Genomic DNA, 22,479 nt, shown 5'->3' on the forward strand with positions numbered 1-22,479 from the left:
GGCCCAAACCAAGTACTGAGTACATATGCATGCTTATACTTTTCAGAGGTCCGATATTGTTCTATGTACAATCCTTGTTTTATTGATTGCATGTAATATTCTAATTTTCTGAGATTGTGGATTTGGGGTTTTCATGAGCTGTAAGCCATAATCATCACAGTTATGACACATCATGGCTTGAACTATCTTGCTTTGCATGCAATGAGTCTATCTCATATATTAGGTTCACCTTTTAAGTTGCATTACTGAAATAAATGAACTTTTGCATGATATTCTAATTTTTCGAGTTTCACCTGTACATGCCTCTTAATTCTATTTCCCATGTATTATCTTTAATCTGTACTGCTTTAAACTTGTTCTATAACAAAGTAGAATTACAAGTTTACCTGCAGTCATATTGCAAAGCGTGGGAATAGCATGCAAAACAATAAAATGAATCATTTTTACCTAAGAATCTAGTACTACTACACTTAAGTTTCATCATCAGCTGTTAATATCACACAGATAAAAGTCACAAGATGTTTAAAAATGTTTAATAGTCTGGAGAATCAAGGGCACTAACCAGGAAAACAGCAATCTTTAGATTTTGATCTTTTCTGTCCAAGTGTTTTGTTTTCGTTAGAATAACATGCTATCAAGCAAGGGTTTAAAATAAGCATTTCAGGATTAAGAAATTATTTCAGCTCTAATTTGGTCTTAGCATATTGTGCAAAGAGAAAAGTAACCAACATATACCTTTAACAGAGTCCATTCCTTCTCGGAATGGGACAATTCGCCGGAGCCAACTCGCCACGGCCAATCCACCATAGCCAGCTAGCTGCAGAAAAACTTGACATGGCCGACTGGCCACGGGACAACTTGTTACAGGACAATTCAATAATTTATTTAAAACAATTTTTAAAATATTTTAATGTGTGTCATTCACATTTCCTTTTGTGTCTGTCAAAATATTGATCATTCTTTTCTTTTAATTACTTATAAAGATTAGTATAATAAGCAATAAAAATAATTATATCTTCATTTCTTCACCCAAAACCTAATTCAATTGCATATACACAATATTAATGTGAATAAGTAATTTACAGGGCACTGTGTGAAAACCTTCAACATTCATAGATCAAATTCATAATTAAATTTAAATGTATTTATTTATTTACCTACCAAGAGTCACTAGGAATCCAACAGCATATAAACTTAATACATTATTATTTGACAGAATAATGGAAAGGACCTTGGAGGTCTTCTAGTCCAATCCCCTGCTCAGGCAGGAAACCCTATACCATTTCAGACAAATGCTTGTCCATTTCTTCTTAAAAATCTCCAATGATGGAGCACCCGCAACTTCTGGAGGCAAGTTGTTCCACTGGTTTAATTGTCCTCACTGTCAGGAAATTTTTCCTTAGTTCCAGGTTGGATCTCTCCTTGATTAGCTTCCATCTACTGTTTCTTGTCCTGCCTTCAGGTGCTTTGGAGAATAGGTTGACCCCCTCTTCTTTGTAGCAGGCCCTTAGAAGAAGACTGCTCTCATGTCACCCCTAGTCCTTCTCTTTGTAAGACTAAAATATCCAGTTCCTGAAAGCATTCTTCATGTGTTTTAGCCTCCAATCTTATCATACCAAAGATATAAGACTTTAAAGTTTTTTNGGTCACCCCACCGATTTTCAATTGGATTTAATTAAAAATTGGCTGGCCCATTCCAAAACTTTGATCTTCTTTTGGTGAAGCCATTCCTTTGTTGATTGGGAGGTATGCTTCGGGTCTTATCATGTTGAAAGACGTTCTTCACCTTTGGCATATTAGCAGAGAAGATTTTGTGTCAAAACTGTTTAATATTTGAAACTTCGTAATTCTCTTCATCTTGACTATGCTCCAGAACAGCAGCTAGAAAGCATAATACTGTGTCTTTTGGGCACACTGGATATGTGTACCAAAGGAGCTGCAGTGTGTACCAAAGGAGCTGTGGTGGTGCAGTGATTAGAATGCAGTATTGCAGCTAATTCTGCCCACTACCAGGAGTTCAATCCTGACTGGCTCAAGGTTGACTCAGCCTTCTATCCTTCCGAGGTTGATAAAATGAGGACCCAGATTGTTGGGGGCAATAGGCTGACTCTGTAAACTGCTTAAAGAGGGCTGTAGAGCACTATGAAACAGTATATAAGTCTAAGTGCTATTGCTACCCTGTGTCTAAGCTTCACTAGGCTTACACAAATTCAAGCTTGATCATTTTTTCAGAATTTGGCAAACATGTGCAAACTCTTATAAGACTTTACACTAAGTTGGGTTGTGTCCATGTGTGGAGGGGGAGAGCTTTTCCTTCAACCCATCACCTATTTTTCTATCATTATTATCATGAAATTTCAAAGAGAAGGCAAAAACACTTGCATGAATATGACCACATTAAACATCTGCAAATTGTTGCAGAATGTGAAAAACAAGAAAAGAAACTTGTTGCATTTTCTCATTTATATACTGGACAGCCATTTGTCTGAAATGGTGTAGGGTTCCTGCCTGAGCAGGGGGTTGGACTTGATGACCTCCATGGTCCCTTCCAACTTTATTATTATCATCATCATCATCATTATTATTATTAAAGTTAAGAACTAAAGATTCATACTGAATATGAAATTTACAGTTGCGGAAGAATGGCAATTTAGACATGAAGGTAATGACATTATACGGAGCTTATATAAAACACCTCTACAGATCTAACAAAGATTCTATATGAAGATGCACTGAATCTTCTGACAATTTAATATAATTTCTATTGTGTTTATGTCATTTAAATTAGTTTTCCAGAGCTGTGAATATAAACTATTACATTGGTATTAGTTCCACATATTACAGACTTCCATAAATATCAGATAAGAAGCACTTTTTCAATTATTTATAAAAACTGATAAATAGTAGAAAAACCACTGACAATATATAAGCTAAAAATGTATACATGCATTAACTCAAAAGGAAAGTTTAACCAGTAGATTTTTAAAGAATAGCCAAATGCTCAGAAATCATTTATACTTCAGAACTGAGAACTCACAAAAACACCCTAATTTCCAGCTAAACATTACTCTTAATGCCTAAATGCTAGCTTAATGATGAAAACTTACTCAATACTTTCTCTTATATTTTAAATGCAAATTTCAAGAGTTCAATTCACTTGAATTATACCCAAAAGAAAAAATTGTAAATGATTGACAAGTTCCCTAATTGAGGCTGACATACCTGCAAATGGTATCCCACCCAGCATGGATTAACTGATAGCTTATTCTGTTTCTCCACATAATAACCCTATTTTTAAAAAAAACCTTTTTTGCTCAATTTGCTCTGCATCAAAATATATCAGAAGGGTCATAAAGCAGTTGAAGTTTCTACCTTTAGTTCCAAACAAATATTTTTTTTATGTGGCATAATTACATGCAACACTCAGTTTTATATTATATATTTCCCCGCCTTCCATGTAAATCCCAAATATAGCCAGGAAATAATCTTTAGATAGAGCTGCACCATACCCAATGAATTCTAAAGTGTGTCTTGACAAAGATTATTCTCTCCATTGTTCTTAATGTATTAAATATGTTTTCCAAGGATATATACTGGAATATTAGCATTTAACAAATATAAAACCATACACCTCAAATATTACAAGTTAAATATAGGACATCATTTGTCTTTCTACAGGTCAATGATATTTTTAATAGAGACTGTAATATATGTGAATTAAGGAACCTGCAGTCTTAGAGAAAGAGATAATGCTAAGCAGAGTCATTCTCGGGCAGTCACCAGAAATTACAAGACCTATAGTATCCCAGAAAGAGATACAGCCAGGCTTTCACTCTTTTGATAATATAATCTCAAGGACATGACAGTGGAGTTAAACTGAACTCAATGGAGACTTATTTAATCTTCATTTGCTTGCATGCGGGACAAAAACTCTGAAACGTTCAAAATCAAACAATGTGCTCCCTGTTCAGAGAATAATAGTTAGAATATGGCAACTATATTGACTGAAAGATTAACATATGGCATACAGGTTGAAGATGATTAAAAGGTTCATGAAATGGGTTTCCTTTACAGTTATAACATATTTAATATACAACAAGGAACTTTCACTATTCCAAACTCTAGCACAATGTCTTACATTGCAGAGTTAGACTATCTGTGTATACATGGAATTTCTGTATTGAATTAAATAACATACAGGTTGGTATTTTTAAGATTTATGTTCTATAAAGCCATTAACAGCCTCCATATCAACACCTCAGAAACTGGCTAATAAGCTTCAACAATACTATTTATCATTTAGACACCATTGTAATGATATTGTTTACACACTAAATTGCTGCATTTATCAATAAGATATTATAATTTGTTATCTTGGAATCATTTACAATGCCGTGAAACTTGGCCAAGAATGTTAGACACATGTAGTTCCATTAAATCAACACTAACAGCATGTCATTGAAACAAAGTGCCACAGGCATTTGAGAATATTGATGAAGCCAGGGCAAGGCATAATAAGTGAATTAGGAAATAGTTTCCTTTCCCATTTCTTCCACACTAAAAATATGTTTTGTTCCTCATCTTTTACACTCCATAAGCCAATTCTCCCTCAAAACACCTGCCTCTGAACAGCATTCTCTCAGGCAGGTTTTGAATACCTGGCTTTTTCCACAATGTCTAGTCTAGAATGGAGTGTGAGCTCTCTGTGAGAGGTTTGATAAATTTGTAATGAATGTTTGTTCCACCAGAAAATGTTCCACCATTTTTTCTCCTTTTCTCTTTGTGCTTGTTATTCGTTACTTGTGTTTTTAATGTTGTACACCAACCAGAATTTTTAACAAGGTGGGCAGCTTTTTTTTTCTCCCTTCCCTTTCATTGTTCCCAATTCTCAAAGTCTAAACAATTCCCTGCAGTTTTCATGGCAAAGTTTTTCAGGAATGGTTTGCCATTGTCTCCCCCGTAGGACTGAAAGAAACTGACTAGTCCAAGGTCACCCAGCTGGCTTTGTGCCTAAGGCAGGATAGAATAGTCTCCAGTTTCTAGACTAATGCATTAACCATGACTAAACCAAACTGGTTCTATTGGTGGCTTTACAAATGTGAAAAACAAGCAAACAAAAAAGCAAGCCACTATTAAAAGCTGTGGATACAGTTTAATTTTTGAGAAAATGGTTTGGGCCCTCTTTGGTATGTGTCAATTTACCAAATAACTGTCATCAGAATATAATTAAAACAAAGTATTCTGATAAACATGTACAATCTGCTCCCTCTCAAATCCATCCTCCTTTATGATATTTCCTATTATTCCTGCTTATCTTTATTCCTTTTGTTGACAGATGGGATACTGTACTCCCAATTATATCTGTAGGCTTTCTAAAGGGTCATTCTTGGAAATTCAGTTAATACCAGAGAATGGCACTTTGCTCTATTGAAAATCAGAAAAATGATACAATTTTCAGAAGAAAGCATACATTCACTATGAGTCACAATCAATATAAATTGTTTAATTGTTTTTCACTTTTTTTAAAAAAAACTGCACAGATAGAAACATGTGTTTGAATTACAGAATGAATATAACATAAACAGGTCATTTCATAGTTCCATGCTACGAAACTTGGCTTCTCTTGTGTCAAGAAAGGAAATTATATCATCATGGTATTGAAGAGCTTTTGTAACCAAACTCATAAACTTTTACTGATCAAATCTTTTTTCTCTTAGCATCTATCTGGACCAAGCAACGGTCTTATTCTCACTCATTTAGGAAAGGCTAAGGTCCACCCAAATAAGAACTTTAGACTTCATTCAAATTTCTTACTGCCATTTTTTTAGTCCTATGCCTCCTATCAAATTCTCTTTGAATTTGGAGTAGACCAGCTCTAGTTCTTCAACTACGAGCTTAAGCTAACCTTTGCCTCCAGATATTTACCATATCTAACGTCACAAGACAGTTCCTCTCCCAACAAAACTTCAAGTACACATGAGCTGCATTACTGCAAGTTTACAAACCATACTTTCTGGATATCAGAGAAGACTAATTTGTCTTTCTGAGAACCTGATTATTATGAGTTCTAAGAAGATCACAATGCAATTTTTGTTCATACTAGGGAGTGATCTTTCCTTTCCCCTTACATGCAATTATCAAATTGCAGAATTTTTTTTACTCTGGCTCATTAATTGCTATATTATCAGCATTACTTGAGGGGGTATACTGGAACACTACCAGGTGTGGCAACTCCCAAGGGCATGAAACAGGTGAAAATAAAACAATCTGTTATATGTGCCTATATTCTCCACTCTGTTACTGTATATAATGTGCTTATCAGATTAAATGTGAAGAAGGGCAAAGAAGGCTTGTGTGATTGGCCTATTGGCGGGGAGCCAGGCTCTACAATGGCAGTTTGTGAATGGTAATTCAATAAGTGCTACCGCTAGCTGCATTCAAATTTATATTTTTTTATATTTTTTATTTTAACCATATGTTGTATTGATGTATTTTGTTTTCTTGTGGCTCATCACAGAGTAATGTAATACAACAGCAATTATATTACTGCAATCATTAGCAAATGTTCTGAAAGATTGTCATTTTTAAAATGTTGATCTTAGAGAAAAATGTTTTTTAAAAATAAAAATGCAAATTAAAAATATAATCTAAGAAAAAAATGGTATCTTATATTTTAAACTTAACCACAGTCACTGGTTCAATAATGAATTCCGTGCTATAATATGAATACAAATTTTATTGTAAGATGTTTAACATTCAAGGATGTTCCCATAAAACTGTATATATACATTAATAAACTATCCCTAAAAGATACTAAATGATCATATGATCTAAAATTACATTTAGGCAAGAAAAACCTACATTTAGGCAAGAAAAACCAAATGTACCGGTATAGTATAGGGGGTATCTTGCTCAATAGTAGTAACTGTGAGAGGGATCTCGGAGTCCTAGTGGACAATCATTTAAATATGAGCCAGTAGTGTGCTGCAGCTGCCAAAAAAGCCAACACAGTGCTGGGCTGCATTAACAGAGGGATAGAATCAAGATCACGTGAAGTGTTAATACCACTTTACAATGCCTTAGTAAGGCCACACTTGGAATACTGCATCCAGTTTTGGTCACCACGATGTAAAAAAGATACTGAGACTCTAGAAAGAGTACAGAGAAGAGCAACAAAGATGATTAGGGGACTGGAGGCTAAAACATATAAGGAACGGTTGCTGGAATTGGGTATGTCTAGTTTAACGAAGAGAAGGATGAGGGGGGACATGATAGCAGTGTTCCAATATCTCAGGGGCTGCCACAAAGAAGAGGGAGTCAAGCTATTCTCCAAAGCGCCTGAAGGCAGGACAAGAAGCAACGGATGGAAACTAATCAAGGAGAGAAGCAACCTAGAACTAAGGAGAAACTTCCTGACAGTGAGAACAATTAACCAGTGGAACAACCTGCCTCCAGAAGCNGTGAATGCTCCAACACTGGAAGTTTTTAAGAAGAGACTGGACAGCCATTTGTCTGAAATGGTGTAGGGTTCCTGCCTGAGCAGGGGGTTGGACTCGATGACCTCCAAGGTCCCTTCCAACATTATTATTATTATTATTATTATTATTATTATTATTATTATTATTATTATTATTATTATTATTATTATTATTATTATTAATATTAATATTAATATTAATATTATCATCATCATCCCAGGAAGAAGAAGCTGCTTCCCAGAGGGCAAAGAGGAAGCAAAGTTTGGAAAGTCTAGTAGGCAGGAAGAAGGTAAGACAGGCCCTCCCAAGCAGTTCACAGAGTGTATCTATATAGTCATGCAGCAGATAATTGCTTTAGCTTGGGAAGATTCAGTCTATGGATGAACAACAATAAAAAAAACTACTCAGAAGTAACAACATATATCATTCTTGAGGCCTGACAGCATATCATATGGGTCAGTGAGCCATTCCAGCATAGAAAATCTGATGCCCCTTCTTTCAAACACATTAATTGGTGAATCCAATATACTCTAAATACAATTTTTGATGAATCCACCTTAATTGCAGTTCTGCAAAAAAACATTTAAACACTTTTAAGGACAGGAATCCATTAACGGGACTTTATTGGAGATTCCAGTTTTTTAGTCCAGGTTTGAAATATTCTAGAAATGCCAAGTTTAAAAATATAGTTGACCTTTTGACAAAGACGTATGTTTTAATTCTGTCATGGTTAACTCATTTATTTACTGTATTAACATTGTATGATTAATTTAATTCTCAAATATCACGTCTTTATAAATGATTTCAAACATGAGCACATAAGCCTTATATTCTCCTTCTATCTTCCCCTCTTAGTTATAGAACTGGCAGTAGAAGTTCATAATTATGAGATTATCCATGTTTAAATTCTCTCCATGACATGTTCTTCCATGAAAGACAGCAGTAAACAGAAAATAGGAAAAAGGACTTCATTTTCATGTCTGTCATTTTGTGCTAGATACAGTTAGCAGCACATACAAATGGCAGCAATATAGGGCCAGGAAAATGCATGCCTCTTAATTCTATTTCCCATTAAACTGTGTATTATCTTTAATCTGTACTGCTTTAAACTTGTTCTATAACAAAGTAGAATTACAAGTTTACCTGCAGTCATATTGCAAAGCGTGGGAATAGCATGCAAAACAATAAAATGAATCATTTTTACCTAAGAATCTAGTACTACCACACTTAAGTTTCATCATCAGCTGTTAATATCACACAGATAAAAGTCACAAGATGTTTAAAAATGTTTAATAGTCTGGAGAATCAAGGGCACTAACCAGGAAAACAGCAATCTTTAGATTTTGATCTTTTCTGTCCAAGTGTTTTGTTTTCGTTAGAATAATATGCTATCAAGCAAGGGTTTAAAATAAGCATTTCAGGATTAAGAAATTATTTCAGCTCTTATTTGGTCTTAGCGTATTGTGCAAAGAGAAAAGTAACCAACATATACCTTTAACAGAGTCCATTCCTTCTCGGAATGGGACAATTCGCCGGAGCCAACTCGCCACGGCCAATCCACCATAGCCAGCTAGCTGCAGAAAAACTTGACATGGCCGACTGGCCACGGGACAACTTGTTACAGGACAATTCAATAATGTATTTAAAACAATTTTTAAAATATTTTAATTTGTGTCATTCACATTTCATTTTGTGTCTGTCAAAATATTGATCATTCTTTTCTTTTAATTACTTATAAAGATTAGTATAATAAGCAATAAAAATAATTATATCTTCATTTCTTCACCCAAAACCTACGGTAATTCAACTGCATATACACAATATTAATGTGAATAAGTAATTTACAGGGCACTGTGTGAAAATCTTCAACATTCATAGATAAAATTCATAATTAAATTTAAATGTATTTATTTATTTACCTACCAAGAGTCACTAGGAATCCAACAGCATATAAACTTAATATATTATTATTTGACAGAATAATGGAAAGGACCTTGGAGGTCTTCTAGTCCAATCCCCTGCTCAGGCAGGAAACCCTATACCATTTCAGACAAATGCTTGTCCATTTCTTCTTAAAAATCTCCAATGATGGAGCACCCGCAACTTCTGGAGGCAAGTCGTTCCACTGGTTTAATTGTCCTCACTGTCAGGAAATTTTTCCTTAGTTCCAGGTTGGATCTCTCCTTGATTAGCTTCCATCTACTGCTTCTTGTCCTGCCTTCAGGTGCTTTGGAGAATAGGTTGACCCCCTCTTCTTTGTAGCAGGCCCTTAGAAGAAGACTGCTCTCATGTCACCCCTAGTCCTTCTCTTTGTAAGACTAAAATATCCAGTTCCTGAAAGCATTCTTCATGTGTTTTAGCCTCCAATCTTATCATACCAAAGATATAAGACTTTAAAGTTTTTTATTGTAAATATTTAATGTGAATTCAATTTAATTTGCCAATCACTGAAACATACACTTGTAATCATTACTGAACATCAGTAGTCACATTTGTTGTAGAAATCAAACCCTATTCCGAATGCTCATACTAAACTCACACTATATGCACAAAATACAGTATTTTTGTACTTAGGACAAAAGGAACTGACACATTCCATGTAAAACATGAATCAGCTGGATTTAGTTTCTAGCTAAAAAAAACATGAAACACAAAGACATCAGAAGCATTTGCCCAAAAAAAATTCAAAATTAAAGCCCTGTCATCCCTATAGAACTAAGAAATACTTGAGAAGTTCTGTTATTTAGCAACATCTATAAAGTAGAGTCCTGCTTGCAAAATCTATATGTTCAGCCTTTGCTTGTTTAATGTCATTGCCATGGTGTCGTGCTTGAAATCTAATTATGCAGTCATTCATGAAAGAGTAACTTAATTTCATTCAACAGATCTGTATCGATGTCTGGAAGAAGTCTAAAGACCAAGGATCAATCACAGTTGTTTTAAGTACCTGATTTTAAAAGGGCATGTTTTAATAGATATATTAAAGGAGGGAGGTCAAAACTGAAGATATGGAGGGCAAGAGGACTTTTTAATTATGAATATATTGAACTATTTATATAATCTTATAGTTTAGGTATGTATAAGACTATGAACCCAAATTTCAGTATTAAACAGTAAGATTCATAATAAAAGTAATGAAGTATAAGGGCAAAGAACAAAAGTGGGTCTAGGAAATATCTGAACCAAAGTAATGCTAGGAAGTATTGTATGAAACAGCTAAAGCAAAAAAAGTTCCAATTATTTTACCTTTATTTTTATGCATGTTTCTGGGAAAGTGACAAAATTTATAATGCAGACAGACTTTCCCACTAGTCAGCTGATTCTTGATAGTGATACTTAGGAATTTGTGTTCTGGTAACAGAAATTGTTTAGCACGCTCTTCAACCCAAAAACAAATGAATGCATCATAGACATATCTTGACAGATTAGCCACAACATGTAAAGATGTTAATCCCAATCAGGAATGGCATCAAGAAGGTATCATCTTACACTCTGCAGTGCTTTGAAATAGAAAGCAAAATCTTTCAGAGGATGTGGGGTGATAATGCATTATCCAAAAGTATCTTTTTCTGGGATCATGCACAAGCTATGAAATATTTAACCTTTTCCTTAGTAGGCAAGCAACATTATGCAAAATATAGAAAGACCATGAATGTGCAAAATAGCAAATTAAAGAATATATAATCTAACTAAATTTAAACATTTACAGCATCCATACGTTCTTGACTATCTTTTTATCACACATACTTATACTCCACTGCCATAGCATTAACCTATTTTTATATTTTGGGAGAGACATGATAAAGTCTTAATCTATGTTAACAAAGTGGCAGAAAAAATAAATGCTCTAATAAATGCTCATTTTTACTTCTTTCAACATTCACAACAGACAGCATAATACCTCTTTAAATCTGCCCATCCATTTTCTTTTCTTCATAAGTATTGTACCAAAAAGCAAATATTATTCTACTTGCTTTAGTTTTTCACCATTTATCTTTACCTTGTAATTATTTATTCCTGCTTACCGTCAAACATAAGTACCATAGTCTTTAACACATTTCAGGTCCCTATTCTGTGTTGCACTGTATAAGCTACCATCCATGTCAACTATTCATCTTTTCAGTCAACCAATATCAGTCAACCGAAAGTACACACAAATATACATCAACAACCAACACACTTTTAATATCACTCTATATATTTATCCATAAATACATTCTACATATAGGAGGAATCACATTTCCTTGTTTCACTTTCTATGTGAAGTTGAGCCAGTTACTAAGTTTTCCATTTCTTTACATGTATGATTTGTAGACAGGTTTGTCTACAATTCTGCACTTTCTTGGGAAAAGGAGCAATTGTCTTAAAGAATCTGTGACAGTTCCTGCCCATGTACCCCAAGCAAGTTTTGCCTTCAAAGTGTTGCACAGACCATGATTTACAGCAGCCCTTGCAAGATATAGTTTCCTTTAACTCATGGAGACATTCCTAAAATGTTCTTTTTCTAATTATTCTGTTCAGCCAACTCCAATTTAATAGGATGCTTTTAGCCATGAATGGTAGGCCAGCCCTTTGCCCTCTAGGTTACCAGAGTTCTTCCTATCTTTGCAGTTATAGATAGTCCTTGCTTACTGATTGACTCACTGTGCAGTAATCATTTGACGTTACAATGTGAAGGGTCCTTGGTGCTCTCTGACCTTGGCTGTTTTCTTGCAGATGTTTGTTACCTAGTTTGGGTCATGAAATGTCTGCAAGATCACAACCAAGCTCAGAGAGCATCAAGGACCTCTTCACTTTAACCTTGAGCTACAAATATTTTCCTTTATTGATGTTACGACAGTTTAAAAAAAAATGCAACCAATCCTTGAATTTACAGTTGTCACAGCATCCCACAGTCACATTTGCGCACTTGCAACTAGCTTGCAACAAGCAGTGTTAATGGAGAAGGCAGGAATAAAATTTTAAATTGCAATCAAGTGATATTTTTGCTTACTGACTGCATTGTTTCCCTTAATGCTCAAAGGGCAAGTAAGATTGTAAGCCCATCGCAGTCATGTGATTTTCTGCTCAGCAACAGCGTCATTTTGCAATCAAGTTGCTGGTCTCCATTGTGGTCACTGATCAAGGACTACTTGTATACCTTTTTTTGTGATATTATTTACATCAGGACTGGTTTGCACCTTGATGGTTCACACTTAACTGTTTTTGGTGATGAAACATTCCCATTTATTAATCTAGTCAAAAAAAGGAAAGGAAAAGACAATTAAACTTCAAAAATTCTTGAAACAAATGTAAAGAAGAGGAAAAGAACTGAAATTGCAGCAAAGAGTTTCCTAGATCATAATTACAGTGCTCTTTTAATATTAAATTACTGAGTCATTCAATTTCTACTGAAAAAATGTAGTCCGTCTTTAAATAAATTATATTGATGTTTTCATTCTCTAATAGCTTGGTTTGTTGTGACAAGAGTCTAAATAAGGGTGGAAGCAACCAAGTTCTCTACTTTCATGAATGTAATAGTAACAATAACTTATTATTCTATATACTTCAATAAACTAATCAGTTAAAAATGTGTCACATGAATATACCCTTCGAAGTGTTTATAGGTACAAGGTAACAAAGGTAAAGACTGACGTGGTAGAAAAATTGGTTTTAATTAAACACTCATGTTTGCTTGCATAATATTAAAAACTAGAGTGGGATAATTAAAATTAAAATTTGTATCCTAAAGCCAAAAAAACTAATAGTAAATGCAATAAAGTGCCTTCCTATGTAAGTTAAAATTCAAGTAGTATTAGAAATATGGAGTAATTATCAAATAACATGTATTTCATCTTCTTAAATGTTTGATGCCAAAATTAAACTAGCAACCTTTCACCTATGTTTCTGACATTCAAGCAATCCTCATTACTACTAAATATCTAACCCTCTGTTGTAGAATTTACAACATATAAAGTGACTGAAGCTGAAATCCTACACAAAGTTACCAAAAGGCAGATAGATACAGACAAGCGATATATATTATATCTGCTAGAAACTTGTCATAATACAAAGTAAGTGGAACTTAGAAAAAACTTGTCTAGATACTAACATCTGCACCTTTACAAAAGGTGATTGAAAAATTACTGAATTATCTGCAGCCTGCTTATAATTGCAATGTGTAAAAAGCAAAATTAATTTATAAAACTATGAAGTTGAGGAAGATAATTATCAATTAGGAAATGGATTTAAAATGTAACAAAGAAATGTAATACAAACTAGAGGATTAGAATAGGAAGCAGGTAAAATAATAAATGGAAATTGTGTGAATGCTAAGACAAATAAACAGAATCATTTTGTACACAAATGGATGAAAATGTGACTCACGTGATAATTAGTCAGAAAGATGGGCAGTATAAGTATTATACAAAACAAATTAAATATTTAACTGAAAACAATTACAATATTAACAAAAGGCTCTTTTGTTTTGTAATGGACACATGATACCGGATGTAGCTTTTTTGCCACCAAACTCACAAAGAGACCTTGTCTATAATTTTTTTCAGTGAGAAGAATAAAATGTTTTGATATGTAGGAGTGTGACACTTTAAAACTAGATATTTTATCTTAGAGTTTATTCAACATGCAAATACACTTCTACTTATTTTCCCCTTCCCCAAGATCTTTCTTCATTGGACAAGAGAGGAAGCCATTAATAAAGCATTTCATTGGTTCGTTGGTAAGACTGGCCAATCATAAAATTTTGTTCATTAACTGTATTAATAAAGAACTATCTGGAAGAAATACCAACAGTACCTTTGAGTATGATTGTAGTTCTATTTGTTTCTCTGTATTTGCAAGTATTTAAATGTCAGTAAATATTTTCCCCAAACATTGGCTGTCACACTTGTTATGCTACCTTGACATAATGAAGCATCAAAAGAAATGTTCCAGTTTTTCCAATTATTACAATCCTAAAACTATCATCTTGTACACCTAATTATTCCAGAATATTGTACATAATGATGGGATAATGTACCAGATATTCCTGTTGAATAAATTGTGAAAACTCCAGTAGCCTTTGGCAAATAATCTGAGCACCCAACGTCCAACTAACAGAAATTGACTTTGTCTTTCCATAATTAAGAGAGAAATTTAAAATTACTTGTTTCAGTTAAAAGATTTACCATTTCCTCCCTGTTTAATCAAATATTAGTTTCAGGTGCTCTTTTTAGTTACCTTTAGTAAAGAAGTTATTCTGGTATAATAACTGTTAGTTTGAGGTTATATACAAAAGTGAAAATAAAAATAATTATAAAGAAGTAGGTTGCAGAGTCCATTTTAAAAAATATGAATGTTATGGCCCCTTCCCCTTTATGTACATACAAAGCAAGTTTTCAAGCTAACAGTTATACATGTCTAATATGTAAATCAATGTTGAAACAGTTTAGGCAACACATTGTACTCCCTCACTTGTTTATCATCACTCTTAATACCCTTAAAAATGAAGTTGCAAAGTTGCAAAACCTATTGCGGTATATAGACCAGAAGCTGTTTTTAAAAATTAATTTATTATTAACTTCCACATCTAATGAACCTATTTGGATCATAGCCTAGATATACTGCTCCAATTCTAGCAGCAAGAAACAAAAGTTCATTAAAAGTACCATGTCATGGACCTAGCACAGTTACCCCGTTATAGCCACATTTTGGTTTATATTAAGATTTCTGGATTGTGCTGGTTAATAACTGCAATAAAGGTTTTCATATTTTAAGAATTTATTATTTTGGTCTTATTTCTTACAATAGTTATGTGCATCAGAATTAGCAGTGAGAAAAATATAAGTAAACCGTAGAATCCAACCCCTTTTAAAACAAAAGGTAGTGGTTGTCACATCANATCAGCCATATTATAATTCTTTCTTTAAAAAAAATATCTGTCTACATGAGGTTCCCATTGACATCCCAGTGTTTTGGAAGGCCAGAATGTGACTGATTAAAGATCCTTCTGAGTATTTTATGTAGGTTTTGCCTATTTTGCCTGCTTTTGCTCCTTTATCTTTATTGTTATATTGTTTTGTCATTTTTTTCTGGGTTTTTATTTTGTGAACCATCAAAGTTGCTGAGAATCAATGGTACACATGTCTTGATTAGACAAAAAAAGCAAAAAGTCTTCTGGGATGAACAAATTGGTTACACGCTTCAATGAATGCTAGTCAAATCAAATGGAAAAGAGATACATATCTGCAATATTTTGTATACACAAACACTGTATGTACTGTTTCTTACAGTCGCCACACTGGTATAAAAATCTTGAGCTTCTCAGTGACGATGTAATCTTCTTTGGAACATTTCCAATGCAATCACTCTAAGGATAAAAATCTATCATCCCGTATCAAGATCATGTATTTCCTTTAGCATCCTACCTAGTTACAGAATGAGTAATATCTTTTGTGGGTCCTTAGATAAATGCACGTGAATTCAGTGCCAAGATAAATGTGACAGCATCACATCACTTTGGGAAAAAATAAATGCTTACTGCATTCTCTGAGTTTCATTTCACAGTTCACTGGGCGTTGCCCTTTCATGCAGAAGAAATGTTGCCAAACTCCTTTGCAATAAAAGCATTATCAAAAGTCAGTAGTGATATCATGATAATTCTTCAACATTCACCCTATCCAACTTTTAGGCAACCCCATGGATGTGTGGGTATGATACCACAATGAAAATTAAATCTGTGACTTGCAGCAGGATGACTCTATTGTGGTAACAAATCCACCCCAACAGCTCATTTTAATTCATGTCTGATTATTATTTCACATGATAAAAATATAGATAAAAGGGTTGTGTCTTGTAAACAAGTTATTACTTCTACTCAGATTACACAAAAACCACAAGTGCTTAAGATATATATATATATACTGTAGTGCAAAAAAAAAGAATGAATCAGGCCAGGCAATGCTATGCAAACATTTGGGAACAACACTGTGGCTATAAAGCTGACATGGTGCTATAAAGGTCTTGATAAAAAACATTTGCTGCAATGCCCTGAAAACTTTTAGCAAGCAATACATTTATTCTGCTCTCAGTTCATTTACTTGTCCTTCTCAACTAAAATTTTCATATATAGAGTGAAGCAGAATGATATGTTTGGGCTAGCTATCCATCCCACCTCAAAATCTTGCAAATGTGAAATCAAAAATGGTGTAATACCCCTCTTCAGAAATAAACCACCCAACTTGAATGGGTCTGACAACCATCAAGGAAGGGGGTGAGTCTGAACCTTGTGTCATATTGAATTTCCTAACAGGTACCAGCCAATGCACTATTATATCCAGGCGTAACTGAAATTAAATATTCCACCGTTTCATTTGTTAAAAATCAACAATGAAATATTAGCCAAAACAAAAATCATTTTAGTTTTGGAGTGTAGGTAAGGGAGGAAATTGTTGGCACAAGTCTACTTGATGGGCAAGGTCTACTATAAACACGTCGTTAATTTCTAGTGCAGATGAATGATGTTGCAATTTTCCATCATGAATAAAAAATACTCAACATGCTCCTCCCTGGTATTTTTGCAATTTCAACTACCAATCCGGTTAAAGCCAATTTACTAGCACAGGCCTGTAAGAACAGTCACATCAATAGACCTTCAAAGTCCCTTGAATGCAATGTGCAATGTACAAGATAGACTAACATGGAACAGAACAGTGAGTGTAAAATAGGGATATATACTACCTCTTTGTTTGCATTTCTGCAGAGAAGGCCCCAAATTCAGTTCCTCCCTTTTTCCCCCGAGCAATACAAACCTCCCTCTGGAGCAAACCTAAAGTACCCCTCCCAAAATTCCTCAGGCACAGCCAAATACACCTTCTAACCCCAAATGCACAATATATAAAGGAAATTAAATTCCTTAATAATTAGGTTGCAGATCTGGATTACAAATATCCAGACAACCACTAAGAAGTCAGCAAAAAAAAAAACCCCACTCAAATTTCCTACCATCCTCTCAAAAGTCTATCTATATATCATCTATCATCCTATCTATCATCCTATCTATCTATCTATCTCAGTGGTTCTCAACCTTTTTAATGCCGCGACCCCAACCGGTCGTAAGTCGAGGACTAAACCGGTCGTAAGCCGAGGGCTACCCAACCGGTCGTAAGTCGAGGACTTTCCCTGCCCGGGAGCGCCGGACATGCGTGGTTCCGCCCCCTGCGCCGGCTGAGGCGTAGCTGGCAAGCGGCAGAGACGGAGCAGGCCAACCACCAGCTGGCCCAGCCCAAGGGAGGTAAGGCACCCGCCGGAAAAGGGGGAAAAAATGGCGGACAGCCTTGCTTGGTGACCCCCGTGAAATGGTCGATCGACCCCAAATGGGGTCCCGACCCACAGGTTGAGAACCACTGATCGATCTATCTATCTATCTATCTATCTATCTATCTATCTATCTATCTATCTATCTATCTATCTATCTATCTATCATCTTATCTATCTATCTATCTATCTATCATCTTATCTATCTATCTATCTATCTATCTATCTATCTATCTATCTATCTATCTATCTATCTATCTATTGGTTTTAATTTGGTTTTATTCGGTGGGGTGTGTGGGTCTTTCTTTGTCTTTTAATGTTGTGAGCCGCCCTGAGTCCTTCGGGAGAAGGGCGGGATATAAATTGAAATAATAAATAAATAAATAAATAAATAAATATCTATCTATCTATCTATCTTCCTGATACCACCTACAAGGAAAGCCAGAATTTGGAGAAAAACGGGGGCAGCTTTAATCGGAATAGAAGCCCTGGCTTGCAGCATCCTAGTTCTCGTTTTTTACTTCAACGACTTTTGAGCTAAAATGTTTTTCAACTCTCCTGGGTGGCCGGAGGGATTCTTCTTCTTCTTCTTGCAAGCCGATCTCTTCTCCTCTACCAATCCTACCTGGCCGTCAGGTAAGAAGCCAAGGAGCGTCGCGCCGGACAAAGGTAAACGCCACGGGAATCATCGGCTGAAGAAAATTCAACACCTAGACCCGGCCGGAGACTTCTCCGCCTCCCTGGCGGGCCTGCCTGCCTGCCCAGAAAGCTCGACCCGAGGCTCCCCTCTTTGCCCAGGTCGGCGTTCTATCTCCACACACAACCACACAACACCCATACCCAACACACACACACGCCGTCCTTTATTTTTTGTAACCCCCTCCCCTCCCGCTGCTAAAGACCCCCGGGCAGGTAAGCCCGAGAGCCCTGGAGTGCCTTCCTCCCCGCGCGCGCCTCACCTGAGGGCGACTCGGACGGAGCTCTCGTCTGGGCCGGTCGACATGGTTCAAAAGGCTGAAGCAAGGCTGAACCCCCGGAGGCGAGCGGAGAGCATTCAGGCAGGCAGGTTTTGAGCAGGAGGAAGGTTTGGGGGGGGGGGGGGAGAAGACCCGTAAATCCAAACGGGATTGCAAACGGGGGGCTGGGGAGGGTCTCGTAACGTCCCCCCCAAGACCGCCCTTCGCCCGGCGAAGAGAAGCGTTTTTAAGAGGGGTTGTTGTTGTTGTTGGTGGTGGTGGTGCTGCTGCTGCTGCTGTACGGACGGCGGCGGCTGGTTCGCTTCACCACCACCTCCTCCTCCCCTGCCACCACCTTCGGCTCTCTCCAGCCATTTTAGGTGACTGCCTGAATGAATAGGTAGCGGCAGCCGCGGCGGCGAGCTTCGTACTCCGCCCACTCCGGAGCTCGAGCGCTCGGACTAGCCGAGGGGCCGGGCGTCGTCTGCCGCCCCGGGATTTCTGCAAGCTGCTGCTGCCGCCGCCGATGCGCTCCCGCGGCAGCCGCACCATTAGCCAACTGCAAGAGGTCGGCGGCTCTCGCACAGCGGAGGGGGCGGCGGCGGCTTCGGCTTCTCTCCAGCCGCAGTGCGAAACGAAGCCCCTCCTCTTGCCGTGGCCTCGGTCTGCTCGTTTTGCGGCGCCCCGGCGAACTCGGCCATCACCGTCGACGCCGCCGCCGCCGCCGCTCCTGGCTGGGCGGAGTCACGCGCTTGCCTTTCCGCGCCGGCGCCGCGGGCGGAGTCGCCGAGCTCGCAGGTTCAGCTGGAGCGGCTCTGCTTTTTAATTGAGGGGGGGCGGGGGGGGCGCCGAGTGCGGGCGCCTCGATCCTCACCGCGGCCTTCTCTTTGTGGAGAAGAGGTTGCTAGAGATAGTCCTCGACTTAACGACCATAATTGAGCCCCAAATCTGTGTTGCTCAGCGAGACGTTTCTTTAAGCGGACTTTGACCCCGTTTTACGACGTCTCTTGCCACAGTTGTTAAGGAATCAGTGCAGTTGTTAATAACCCGGTTGTTAAGTGAATCTTGACTTTGCTTGTCAGAAGGTTGCCAAAGGTGTTCACATGATGTAAGGCAGGGCTTTCCAACCTTTACACCCATTGTACCACTTTTAGGATATGGCAACATCCGAGTACCACCAGTCGCCTAGCAAGGTGTCAAAAACTTGATGACCAAAAAGGAAAAAAGTGATAAAGTACAGGTAGTCCTCAACTTACAACAGTTCGCTTAGTGACTGTTCAAAGTTACAATGGCACTGAAAAAAGTGCCCCCCAAGCCACAGCCGAGCAAGACACCTGCCTGCCCACCCAGCCGCGCTCTTCCTCCTGTCTGAGGTTTTCATTGTGAGCATTTCTGTTGAGGATTGGCAGCAGGGGTGGGGTGGGGTGTGTGTGGTTTTTATTCCTCCCGTCTGTTGGGTGATTGCAGCAGGCTTTGGTCACTTCACATGACCCTGGGACACTGTGACCGTCATAAATATGAATCAGTTGCCAAGCATCTGAATGTAAATCACAAGATCCTGGAGATGCTGCAACATTCCAGCTGATCGGCGCTTCTTCTGGGCTCAGCGGAAGCACCAGGATCAGTGCCGAGCTCCAGCTGGAGCCTGGCGCTGATCCTGGGGCTTCCGCTGAGCCCTGACAGCCCTGCAGCTCCAGCCATCTCTCGCTCAGGCTCGTGCGGTGCTGCCATTGGTTCAGCTCATTCCCCTCCCCTGCTACCGCTTTTCTAGGATGGTCGCGTACCACCTGCTAGATGCCAATGTACCACAAGTGGTACCCGTACCACTGGTTGAAAAGCCCTGATCTAGGGATACTGCAACCGTGGTAAATAGGAACAAATTGCCAAGCATCCAAATTTTGGTCACGTGACCACGAGGATGCTGCAATGGTCATAAGTGCGAAAAACGGTCATAAGTCACTTTTTTCACTGATGTAACTTTGAACGGTCACTAAATGAACTGTTATAAGTTGAGGACTATCTGTATTGATTTTTAGCCCTTTCCCTCCCCCTCTCTTTTTTCCCATTGGTGATCACAACTTTACTGTTCTGGAGTTTATATACTACTGTAATAGTAGTTGTTGCAACAGGTGGCAGCAGCTACCTGACATTGGCTTGTCTAGGAAAAAAAACTAAACTGGGCCAGAGCTAAGAGTAAAAGGACAGGCCACAGGAAAATCATAGGGAGTCAACAATATCCTGGAAGAAAAGAACAAGTGATTTCACTAATGCTGCTAAGAAAGCTGCATGGGTTCATCATGAATAGGGTTGCAGATCATGTCCTTTTACTTCTCTGTACAGCAGGCACATCCTTAAAATCAAATATTACCTGTCTTTTTGATTATAGGTAGTCCTCAACTTATGACCACAATTGAGCCCAAAAACTAAAAAGTGTTTTCTCTCTCTCTCTCTTTTACATACACAGACATAATTTTTATATAAATATCTGAAGCAAGTGGATGCTGAAGAGTTCCAATATAAAGAACAATTAAACATAATTAGATTTGTATTTAGTATATAGTGATTCTGAGCAATTTCTTTTTATCAACTTTTTGAACAAAACTCCCAAGAAGTCTGAAGAAATTTAATGTATAATAAATATACTATGATATAATATGTGCAAGGTTCATGATATTCAACAGTTTAATTAGCAATAGCACTGGTATATTCAAAAGCAAATCCTGTTAGATTTAATGTATGTCTCCTAATAACTATCCAAAAATGTTTCTCCCAAAAGATCAAGGACCTATCATAATGTACCAGAGGACCTAAAACTTCCATATTTTTCTATCTGATCAATTTTATTCTCAACATTTTTTTTTATTCTTCAACATCTTCATAAACGATTTAAATGTGAGGATAGAAAGGGAACTCATCAAATTTGTAGATACCAAGCTGGGGGTAATAGTCAACATTTAGAAGATAAGCTCAAGATGCAGAAGGACCTTGACGGACTTGAGAACGCTGGGCTCTATCCAACAAAATGCAATTCAGTGATGCAAAAATAAATTCCTGCACTTAGGCAGGAAAAACCAAATGTGTAGATATAGAAAATAAGTGATATAGAAAATATGTGTTTATTTTTTTAGTTTCTAAGGCCACCCACTCACCAAGCTTAAAAGCATCAATATTAGAACAAACGGTCAAAAAATAACATTAAAAGTGTAAGCCAGCCAGATCTTGGCAGAAGGATGCCTGTTTCCAAGGGCGGGGATTATGAGAATAAGATAAAGACACTTTAAAAAATATAACTGTTCATAGGTAATTAAAATTAAAGGACAAAATGAAGATTAGACTTCATTTTAAAGAAATGTACTTTCACTTTGAAAATAACGTCTATTTACTTAATTTTATACTGCTATCATAAGGAATTTATGGTTTACAAAAAAAAATGAACCACATAATATTAGAAATGAAACACAAAGTTATGCAAGCATAAAAAAATAGTGTAAGAATAAAACTTAAAAGAGATGCCAACCCCAAATATAGTAAAACTAAACTTCAAACTCATGTGACATCCTCACCATCAATAGGGAAAAATAGAGAAAACTGAAGGAATCAAGATGCTCTGTGGAAATAACATCAAGAGTCTGGATGAAGAAGATCACTACAAATACCTGGGCATCCTTCATGCTGACAACATCAAACACAGTGAAGTCAAGAAGAAGATTAGAAGGGAATACCGTATTTTTCGCTCTATAAGACGCACTTTT

General features: G+C 37.0%; 1 protein-coding gene across 1 annotated transcript in view; it reads right to left on the minus strand.

The window, feature by feature from the left end:
* KIF21A (kinesin family member 21A) overlaps positions 1-19,279 on the minus strand; it is a 111,947-nt gene extending 92,668 nt beyond the window's left edge. Inside the window, exon 1 of the mRNA XM_015823446.1 lies at positions 19,083-19,279. Coding sequence (XP_015678932.1) covers positions 19,083-19,279 — 197 coding nt within the window. The remainder of the gene's footprint in view (positions 1-19,082) is intronic.
* Between the last annotated feature and the right edge of the window lie 3,200 nt (positions 19,280-22,479).

The sequence above is a fragment of the Protobothrops mucrosquamatus genome, unplaced genomic scaffold, assembly GCF_001527695.2.
Source record: "Protobothrops mucrosquamatus isolate PMUCROS unplaced genomic scaffold, P.Mucros_1.0 scaffold_178, whole genome shotgun sequence".
Lineage (NCBI taxonomy): Eukaryota > Metazoa > Chordata > Lepidosauria > Squamata > Viperidae > Protobothrops > Protobothrops mucrosquamatus.